Raw genomic sequence first — 11,918 nt, 5'->3', positions numbered from 1 at the left:
AAATCAAATCACATTTTATTTCTATAGCACATTTCTCACAAAAGTGACCCAATGCGCTTTACAGAGAGCAGCGAAAATTATCTTATTAAATGTAAGCGAGTAATTGTAAAAAACCTTTCCTATCTACCAATAACTGAAGGCAACTATCTTTCCCATAGAGTGATTCGTTACCCTTAAATATAATCCCAATTAGATATTAATTGTAACTGATCCAGTTTCGTATTCTTCTGATAGACAGACAAGCAGCCCACGATTCTTGTACTGATGTTATTTATTTTGTGTGCACACGTACACACAAACACCGTGAAAAACTGTGAAGTGAAACAAACACCAATTACACATTGAAACCAGTCAGCACGGCGTTCCGACCTCACATACATGTGAGAAATTACTTTAAATCAAAATGCACAGTAAAACAGTGACAAACAAAACAACAACATACCGTGTGCGCCTTCTACTCAGAACCTCTGGTGCAGCTAGAATAGTTAAACACCGTCTTACACATCAAACTTCTCTTCATGAGTGATGGAAAACCCCTACACGAGTTATATATATACATCCCGTCTCATCGCGAGACCACGGTACGTGAACAGCGAGGTGACGTCAACACGTACACGTTTAGATAAACAAAATAAACACATAATTGTACAACAATAACATATACATTTCAATATGTACAATACATTACAATAAGAATATTTTTACAGTAAGAAAATAAGAACATTATTATTACCTCTTTACTACGACAGTTACACTGCCACCAAAATTACAAAGATTTTCTTAACCAAAATGTTTTACCTTAACAATAAATCCTGTAATTTCCCTATAAAATGGAAATTAACTTTCAAATAACCAACCCATTATTCCTAAATGTTTACGGCTTCCGTTTTGTTACTATTTCAATGATAGTTTAGGAACTCTCCACTAGTACCACTAATTTTTGAACTGGACGCTCAAGAAAAGATGGTTGCGTCAAGCGTTCACCTTTCTTTCCTAAGTTACTTTGGCCTACTTTTTAACCTTTCGCACCAGACCATCTTCATCTTCACTTGTCTTAACAATTCTGACTAGCTTCCACTAATTTCTGGGAACATTTGTTAACACAGTGTTAAGAGAATCATGAAGCACTGTGATATATTTTCTTATGTGCAGTCACATTTTGGACATAATTCAGTTGGCAGGAAGTTCTCTTATTAAGCACGTCTGATTGTGTCCTTTCACCCGCTCCTTCACTGCTTGCTCTTTTGCTCCTCTGCTTTGTTTTATTTTTATTTTTTATTTTATTTTTTCGTTTCTGCCTGCCTAGCTGTCTGAAGTGCAGCCTCTTGGGGTTTAGTCCGTAGGCCCTCAGCCTCGGTCCTCTGAACTCTCGGCCCCCCATCTTCACCCTGAAGGGCCCTGGCATGAGGCGTCCTCCGGACTGCCTGTGTTTCTTCTTGGGCCATTTTGGCCTTTCAGTCCTAGGCTTGGCCGTTGCTGTTGTCTCCTTGACGACGGTCTCAGCTGTCTCCTTGACGACGGTCTCAGCTGTCTCCTTGACGGCGGTTTCTGCTGTCTCCTCGACGGCGGTCACCGTCTTCTTCTCGTCCTCCACTCCGGCCTGTCTCAGGGCCTGGACCACAGGGCCTTCAGCAGAGTCTAATGAGGTGGCCAGGCTGGGTCCAGCCTCACTGTTCTTGCCTTCTGCCTGGTCTTTGTCCTCCTCGGAATAGAAGGAGCTCAAGATTTCTTTCTTTTTGCTTTGATTTTTTGCTATAACGACCTGCTTGTTGTTCGGAAGCTGAGGACGCTCTCTGAAGGGTAGGGGCATTTCCAAATGTCCTTCCTTGTTGTGTTGAACTTTCCCATTCAGGAGCTGGCAGATCCTTGTCGCATCCCTTGAGCTTGTGCGAGGTGTTTTTGATCCTACTATGCTCCAGCCTAAATCCGTCTTGACTGCGTATGGATCGTAGTCTTCCCCTGATATCACTTGTTTTGGTTTCAGGGCCCTTGCACAGTCATAGCCAATTAGGAGTCCTAAAGGACAGTTCAACAGATCTGGCATATCTTCTGCTATGCTGAGAAGGTGCGTCCACTCTTTCGCACTTTCACGAGTGGGTATACTATTTTGCTCCAATGGTATGTATTCTTGAGTGTATGCGGGTGGTAGCTTGATGCACTCTTGTGACATGTACCCTCTCACTTTCAGCCCAACCACTCTTTGACAGTTCACTATTGAACCCCTGTCAGTCATTGTTGACAACTTCAATTTGATTGGTTCTGTGTCTGCTTGTATCTTTTCACAGACCTCTTGGTCAATAAATGTATTACTGCTCTGTGTGTCCAGTAATGCATACACTAAGGTTTCAGGGCTGTTTTTTGCCGCACAAGAGAGCCACACCGGAACAATCATTGAAGTGCGATCACTGTTGTCCACTCCCACGCTGCATAAGGCAGTGGAAGTACTTTCCTTTGGTGGACGTGCTTCTGGTCTTTCTCCTTGTACATGTTCTTCATGAAGCGGAGAGGGATGGCTCCGCTTGCAAATATTGCAAGTAGCTCTTTTTCTACAGTTTTTGGAGACATGGCCAACTCTGAGACATCCGAAGCACATATTGTTGTCGAAGATAAACCTTTTCTTTTCCTCCAGAGGCATTGCTGCAAACGTTTCACATTTATATATGAAGTGGTTTTCTTGACAGCAAATGCATTCTAATTGCCCATTGCTTTCAGTGGCCGAAGGGCTGGTTTTGAAACCTGTGTTACTTTCTGCTCCACTTGAGTACCTTGAAGTGGCATTTGGTTTTTGTGACACCTTTGTTGACGTCGCCATGGAGCTGGCTTTGTGACGCTTCTGTTCCCTCTGTCCTGGTTTTACTTCTGTCTGCTTTAATGCATGAAGGGAGGAAACTGGATTGCATGCAATGCGTGCCTCATCTGCCACAAAGTCCGAAAACTCCTTGAAACCTGGATATGGCTTTCCTTCATCCAGTGCTCTAGTGACGTAACGGTTCCAGCGGCTTGTTGCCCAGTCAGGAAGTTTCAGTAGTAACTTCTGGTTTTCTTCACAGTCGTCTAAAACCTTTAGACCTTGTACATGGGGCATTGCATTCTTGCAGGAGATGAGGAAGTCACTAAACTCCCTTAGTTTAAGCGAGTCTCTTGGACCAATCTTTGGCCAACTACTCAGCTTTCCCCGGAATGCTCTTTGGACCACGAAGGAGTGGCCATAGCGCTTGTTCAAGGCATCCCAAGCCTGTGTGTATGCTTCCGCATCAGTTCTATAGAATGTTCCTTCTAACACACTAAGTGCTTCCCCACCTATGTATTTTTTCAAATAGAACATCCTATATGCTGGGTTTGTACAGCTTGTTTCGATTAAAGCCTTGAAGCCACTACTCCATTCAATGAATTTAAGTGGGTCTCCTGTGAACATGAACGGCTCTGGTGCTGGAAGTCTAGTCATTGCCAGGGATTCTTTTAATGCATGAAGCATCGAGGCTTCATTCTCCTTTGGCTCTGGGTTGCTTTCATAGCAAGGAGGGCCTGAAGCACTTTGGGAAACTTGAGCACATGGAGTGCTGTCATGCTGTATTGGAAGCTGACTTGTTGGAGGCCAAGTGGTTATTACTTTAATATTTCCTATTTCAGCATTACCTTTTGATTCCTCTTCAGCATACACATTGTATTCAGCCTCCATGGCTTCACGGTCCCTTTGATCTTCCAGCATCTTCAACCTCACTTGCTGGGCTAGCACCTCCTTATTTGACCTCTCTTGCTGGGCTAGCACCTCCTTCTTTGACCTCTCTTGCTGGGCTAGCACCTCCATCTTAGACCTCTCTTGCAGGGCTAGCACCTCCATCTTTGACCTCTCTTGCAGGGCTAGCACCTCCATCTTCTGAGTGGAGACGTCTCTTTCCCTGTTTATTTCAGCGCGTTTTGCTGCCAAACGTGCCGCTACATCTGTCTTCTTCTCTGAGACATGACTTCCTTGATGACTACTCTGCCTATCTCTTGACACAGTTGATCCATAAATTGACCTAGCATCTTCTCTTTGGAGTAACTGTTGTAGAGCCTTGTTTGCATCCACTGCATCAAACTTCTTAATATCAGCTTCTGTATAACGCTTTTCAAGGTGTGCAGTTATTTCAGTAGTAACTGAGGTGCAGCTATCTATTTTCCTTTTTATATCTTGAGTTGGAATGGCCAGAGCACGTAAAATCTCATATACTTGTTTTAGTTCTGACTCATATTTGACTACGGCTGTGATCATTTCACTTAACTCAATTTTAGAGCGTTCTTCCTTTAGTTTAGATCTCACGAGTTGAACCTCTGCTTTGAAGTTTACATATGAGCGCATAAACTTTCTTTCTTTGTTTGCTATCTCATTCTTTTTTAACTCAAGCATTTTCTCTGTTGGGCGTCTTTCCCTTTCTGATCGCCTCAGCTCTGATTCAGATTCAGATGATAGCTCCTGGAGCCCTTCTTTATTTGTTTCTAAATCTGCATCAATTTCCCTTATGCGATCTTTAATTGGTTGTATTTCTGATTCGTCGATTTCGGTATCTAATCTCTCCTCTAATTGTGCCTTTTCAATTTCTAGAGACAGCATTATTTGCTCTAGTGTACACATTTCTGATATACTCTGGTCCATTTTAGCTTAACTACTTTGAAACTATATTATTTCAATCCCAAATGACAAGGCAAACTATAGAACCATTAGGTAAATGCACAATATCAATTATCAAACAAGTTACACATTTCTCTGATCAACTTACAGAATTATCAATATGCAATAATTACATTTTCTACATGTATTATTAGTATGACATCAAATATAGAAGAGACTGTGTTTCCAAACTCAAAGATACATTCTTTCTGACCTGGCATCCCAAAGGTGTAATGAATTGTCCAAGGGTAATGTCCAAGGGTGTTGAAATACTGCCACCTTGTGGCTGTCCTCGGCAATGGCAGTCTTTTATTCTTCAAATGACGCAAACAGTCACGTCAACGAACGCTGGGAACCCTGGGATATGTAGGCAGATCTTCCACGTGGAATGCGGCGATGGAGTCTTTCATGGCGCAGGTTTTGCTCTATCCTGGCAGGAACGCTGGCGACCCTCGGTGCTCAGTCCATGGCTGTTGAGATGATTCTTTCACTCGTCCTAGGTTTGGCCACGTTTTCACTCCATGCCATATACGACGTTACGTTTTTCACTGTAACTGATCCAGTTTCGTATTCTTCTGATAGACAGACAAGCAGCCCACGATTCTTGTACTGATGTTATTTATTTTGTGTGCACACGTACACACAAACACCGTGAAAAACTGTAAAGTGAAACAAACACCAATTACACATTGAAACCAGTCAGCACGGCGTTCCGACCTCACATACATGTGAGAAATTACTTTAAATCAAAATGCACAGTAAAACAGTGACAAACAAAACAACAACATACCGTGTGCGCCTTCTACTCAGAACCTCTGGTGCAGCTAGAATAGTTAAACACCGTCTTACACATCAAACTTCTCTTCATGAGTGATGGAAAACCCCTACACGAGTTATATATATACATCCCGTCTCATCGCGAGACCACGGTACGTGAACAGCGAGGTGACGTCAACACGTACACGTTTAGATAAACAAAATAAACACATAATTGTACAACAATAACATATACATTTCAATATGTACAATACATTACAATAAGAATCTTTTTACAGTAAGAAAATAAGAACATTATTATTACCTCTTTACTACGACAGTTACATTAATCCTCAGTTATTCTTCACAACTGACCAAACCTCTCACTCATTGCGCGGCAGATTCAGACTGTATCATTGTTATTTTCACACACGACAAACATGTGACATGTTCCAGTTTTATTCTTTGAACAACATAGAATATACAATAGAATAGAAAACGTAAACAAAAACATCTATAAATATAAATACAAACGAGTGCAAATTGAGTGCAAGCAGGTAAAACAATTGTGCAAAGATATCACTGATCACATTCATTCTAATTCTAATTCACAACCTATGGCTAATAACTAAATAACAAAAACTGGCAGTAACAAAAAATGAGCATAAAAGCTATTAAAGGCTATTAAATAGTCCGTTAACCGAGGTTCTTCGCAAGAAACACGAGCATGTTCACCTTTTCAGGATTCAGCTGCGCTCGGAACGGACTTACAATTTTGCCTGCTGCGCTGAACACCCGCTCTGAAGGTGAACTTGTGACACACAGTGGCGCTGTGCACAAAGTACACTCTTGATCCGTATAGCTCTTGTTTTATTATATTGTGGTTTAGTAAATACTGCACTTGGAGTTACATTCAATGCATGATTTGTGCTATAGAACATAAATAAAGTTTGATTGATTGATATCAAATCAAATCACATTTTATTTCTATAGCGCATTTCTCACAAAAGTGACCCAATGCGCTTTACAGAGAGCAGCGAAAATGATCTTATTAAATGTAAGCGAGTAATTGTAAAAAAACTTTCCTATCTAACAATAACTGAAGGCAACTATCTTTCCCATAGAGTGATTCGTTACCCTTAAATATAATCCCAATTAGATATTAATCCTCAGTTATTCTTCACAACTGACCAAACCTCTCACTCATTGTGCGGCAGATTCAGACTATCATTTTTATTTTCACACACGACAAACATGTGACATGTTCCAGTTTTATTCTTATTCTATTTTATTCTTCTAAAAAAATAAAAATATAATAATAATAATAATATCCGGTTTTGATAAAAAACCGTTTCTAATTTTAGAAACCCCGGTTTTCGGTTTAACCGAAAAACCGTCCATCCCTAACACACACACACAACCACCCCATCACTGGCCACTGCAGGTAACACACACACACACACACACACACACACACACAACCACCCCATCACTGTCCACTGCAGGTAACACACACGCACACACAGTGTGTGACTCTAAACATGGCAAAAAATGTGCGTGTGTCTCTAAACGTGTGTGTGTGTGTGTGTGTGTGTGTGTGTGTGTGTGTGTGTGTGTTAGTGCGGGGGCGGGGAGGACGGGGACGCTGTGTGCTCTGAGCACCGTGCTGGAGAGGGTGAAGGCGGAGGGCATCCTGGACGTGTTCCAGACCGTCAAGAGCCTGAGGCTGCAGAGACCCCACATGGTGCAGACGCTGGTGAGACCCCCACACACACACACACACACACACACACTAGACCCTGGTGAGCCCCCGCACACACACACACCACACTAGACCCTGGTGAGACTAGGGCTGTCCCAAACGACTATTTTTCTAACGATTAATCTAGCGATTATTTTTCCGGTTAGTCTAACGACTAATTTATTGATTAGTCTAACGATAAAAAAAATACTGTTCGTTTTTTTTTTTTTTTTTTTTTGCATGTGTAGGCCCCTTAATTTCCACCCCACTGCTATGTTTAGCCAACTTGAATGCCAACATGGCCATTTAGAAGTCTGTCCATCACCACAACACATAGCTAGCTAGTAGCTACATAGCTAGCTAACGTTACTCTCACTGCTATGTTATGATTAGCTAAATTGATGCTAACGTAGCATGCGAGTTACGAGCTAGATAACGTACAGTAGGTGCGAGCACCACAATGACAATAGGCTACCGTAGCTAGCCAGCTACATAGCTAACGTTACTAACACCAGAAGACAAGACATACGAACTGTGGTGAGCTACATTGCTTGTGTAACATTAGCTAGTAGCTATCCATTTTTCACTCATACACGGCCGGAAAAGTGAACAGAAATACAACGGTGACTTACGGTGCTATCTTGCGGCTGTCTTCACAAAGAGCTCCAGGATGCTTTCGCTTGAGGTGCTCGTTCATTGCAGACGTACTGCTGTGATGGGCCATTTCATTTTTGCACAGTTTACAGACCACCACATTGTTTTCTTTTTTTGTAAAGTACTCCCATACTTTGGACGATCGTGGGCGAAGTCTTTTAGCTCCCGGCTCTGCCTCCATGTTTGCACTGGTCGCAGCCATTTTGTTTATTTACGACGCACATTACGCAAGTCGACGTATTGACGTAGTCGATTACGTCGACGTCGTAACAGCCCTAGGTGAGACCCCCCCACACACACACACACACACACCACACGCACACACACACACTAGACCCTGGTGAGACCCCAACACACACACACACAGACACACACACACACACACACACACTAGACCCTGGTGAAACCCCCCCACACACACAACACACTAGACTCTGGTGAGACCCCCCCACACACACACACACACACAACACACTAGACCCTGGTGAGACACCACACACCAGAGGTGGGAGTAAGTCATACATGTGCAAGTCTCAAGTCTTAACCTTCAAGTCTCAAGCAAGTCACAAGTTACTGTGGTAAGAACCAAGCAGGTCAAGTGGAGTCCCTGCTATAAGCCAAGCAAGTCAAGTCATTGCTCAGGTCAAGCAAGTCACAAGTCAATTCATATGAATGATTGATATGATTCTGATGATCTACCCCAGTTTCGTCATTTAAATCAGTTTGCCTAATAGACAGTGGTCATGAAAAGTTGAATTTTATTTTAAACATTAACAAAAAATGTTGACATTTTGTGGCAATCAATAACACAACACGCCTCCTAAATGAACAACAAGAATAGTGTATAAACTAAAAACAAGTATATACAAATATACATATTGCCTAAAATGTAAATCCTACTGACATTACTAAAGATTACATGAAACTATTCTATAGTTGTATAATGGTTTTAGTATGCCACTAAATACCGACATTACTAAACATTAGGGTACATCAAACCATGAAAAGTTATTCAAATTATTCAAGTATAATGACTTTTGTCAAGCATGAACTGTAACTTTTATTTGACATGCTATTTGTCTTACTTTGTCCATATCCACACTAGCTAGCGGCTGGTAGCGATCTTGCTGCCTAGAAACGTAAGGTGAATAGCCACTTACAATGCTCTGCAGTTGCAAAAACATTTATTTGATAGCTAGCTAGTACTTTGTCACTCAATTGTGAGCGAGAGGGTCGCATTATCACCACCTTCAACTGGTGCACTTGATGCAGGAGGTACTGCTATAACTATTGCCACCTAGAATACAGACATAACAGCTTAAACGTAACCAGCCAATAAGTTAGCTGAAAAGACACCTTCACTTAGCTACCTTTCTTTATGGTTTTTCTAGTGACAGATGGAGTTGGATGTTGTGGTGGTGGTCGTGTCACAGATTTCTGAGCTGTAGACTTTTCATAACGCTGCTTACTTGTTATTACCGTTGTCGACAAAATAACCACTGTCCCACTGCCATGACAGCTGTCCATTGGGTTGCCAGGTAACAGGTTACACTCATTGCGCTAGAAGTCACCCAATCGCGTTTCAAAACAAAACATTCTAACTTCTCAATATCTAGAATTGCTAAATATAATTGCTAAAATATTTTTTTTTGTCCTTTCTAGTCATGTATCTCAAGTCTAAGTCAAGTCTTAAGTCATGAATACCAAGTCAAAGTTAAGTCGAGTCTTTTATCAATGTTAGTCAAGCAAGTCTCAAGTCCTCAAAGTTTTCGAGTCCCCCATAGGGCTGGGCAAACGATCAAAAATTCTTTTTCGATAATCGCAAGAATTAACGATCAATTATCGATTAATCGGTAAGCTTTTTTTTCATTAAAAATAAATAAATAACTAGGGCAAAAATAACAAGCATGTTTTCCTTGGGGAAAAAACGTTATTTGTGTTGCTATTGCACACATTCATTCATTCACATTCAAACTAGACACTACAGTCAGATAACAATCCTCTTAAACAAGGCAGTGAGTAGCCTAAATTGTTTAACTTAAAAACACATTTTATGTTATAAATAAAAATATAGAAAATAAGTAACTCACCATAGGAGCAGTAAAAAAACAGTTACTCACAAATAGGAGGATGACTGAAAACGTTAGTGTCCTTAAGAGCGTCCAGCTTAACTTAAATTTAAACTCCAGCGAGAGACTGTAGGCGGCAGGCCTACTGGTTCTTGTTCAGAAAGATGATCATGTTAACATGTTCAGGGGTGAGAGACGAACGCAATCTGGTGACAGTTAGGCCAGCCTAACTAATTTCCATTATTATTATTATTATTTTTTAAAATATATATATACTGTATATATATATTAATGATTATCGATCAAAATATTTTGTGATCGACCAAGATCCTTATCGATCAATTATCGATCATCGATCATTGATGCCACCCCTAGTCCCCCACCTCTGCCACACACTACACACCTACTCACACCACACACTACACACGCTACTCACACCACACACTACACACGCTACTCACACCACACACTAAACACCACACACCACACACTATACACCACACACTATACACGCTAGTCATCACACACCACACTACACACTACACACCACACCACAGACCACACACTATACACGCTACTCACCACATCACACACCACACACTACATACTACACACTACACACTACACACCACACACTACACATGCTACTCACACCATACACTGCACACACCACACACTACACACTACACACCACACACCACACACTACACACCACACACTACACACTACACACTATACACCACATACTACACATGCTACTCACACCATACACTGCACACACCACACACCACACACTACACACCACACACTACACACTACACTACACACCACACACTACACACTACACACCACACACCACACACTACACACCATTCACACTACACACTACACACCACACACTACACACCATTCACACATTAGTGTTTTAGTGTCCTAGACCATTTTACTGTCTGTTTGCATAAACCTTTCTACACAGCAAACTAGAACAACCTTTCCATGGAGAGTCCATATGCAATTCAGTTTGTGAGCATCATGTTTTCATTGTGATGAATGTCTGGTTGATTCAATGACTCCCCCCCCCCCCCCCCTGTCTCACCCCTCCTTCCTCTCCCAGGAGCAGTACGAGTTCTGCTACAAAGTGGTCCAGGAGTACATCGATGCCTTTTCTGACTACGCCAACTTCAAGTAGTGGACCCGGACGCTGCCAGGGAGTGGAGACATCCATACACAGTCATAAACACATACTCATATACACACGTTGTACCCAACGGAAAACAAGCTTGTCCCAATGTAGAGGAACGGACAGACTGCTCCTCGGCACGGGGAGGTCTCAGAGCCCAGACGAGCGCAGTGCCGTCAGCTTGGAGACAATATCAAGAGATGCCTTCTTAAATATTTTGTAATATTGATCTTAATATAGACCTTGCCCATTCCCCCCCCTCCCCCTCCCCTCAATGTACATATACTTACCCTGTCACGTTTTTTTTTTTCATTTTGTTGTTTTAGAAGCTGTTTAAACCTCGGCTGTATTTTTTAGGGTGACATTTATAATGTATTATATATGAATATAAATCTGAGGCTTCGGTTGAGAATCAGGAGTCCAGGGCGGGGTGTCGGTGTCGGGGGCGGTCTTTGTGGTGTTTGTTTTTTTGTTTGTTTTTTGAGTGTTGAGTGACTGAGACTTCAGAGGTTGATACAGCTTCGTTTGATATACACTCTCCCATTGGCTGGGAGGTGAGGCTCTAAGCCAATCACAATGCCTTTTGTTCTCTCCTGTCTTTATCTCACACTTACTTATGGTTTATCTCTCTCTCTCACACACACACACACACACACACACCGTCACACACACCAGCTTCACCAATCACCTTTTCCAAACCCTCAAGAGATGCTTGGCTAACCGTGGGTGTGAGAAGGATCGTTCTGAATGGTTCTTCTGGGTTCTTTGGATCCAGACCCCTCCTATAAACACACTCTGTGCCACGATGAAGTTGAAAGATGTTTACATGAGCATAGAGCCCTAGAGCCGACATTCTCAGGGCACCAACAC

At 42.0% G+C, this 11,918-nt stretch overlaps 1 protein-coding gene across 1 annotated transcript in view; it reads left to right on the top strand.

The window, feature by feature from the left end:
• ptpra (protein tyrosine phosphatase receptor type A) overlaps positions 1 to 11,057 on the top strand; it is a gene marked incomplete at its 3' end in the record, with an annotated part of 44,764 nt that extends 33,707 nt beyond the window's left edge. The window contains exons 17-18 of the mRNA XM_080528605.1: positions 7,025 to 7,160; positions 10,983 to 11,057. Coding sequence (XP_080384731.1) covers positions 7,025 to 7,160; positions 10,983 to 11,057 — 211 coding nt within the window. The remainder of the gene's footprint in view (positions 1 to 7,024; positions 7,161 to 10,982) is intronic.
• Between the last annotated feature and the right edge of the window lie 861 nt (positions 11,058 to 11,918).

This window comes from Nansenia antarctica (assembly GCF_963989245.1).
Source record: "Nansenia antarctica genome assembly, chromosome: 4".
NCBI lineage: Eukaryota > Metazoa > Chordata > Actinopteri > Argentiniformes > Microstomatidae > Nansenia > Nansenia antarctica.
This window is presented reverse-complemented; position numbering and strand designations above follow the sequence as displayed.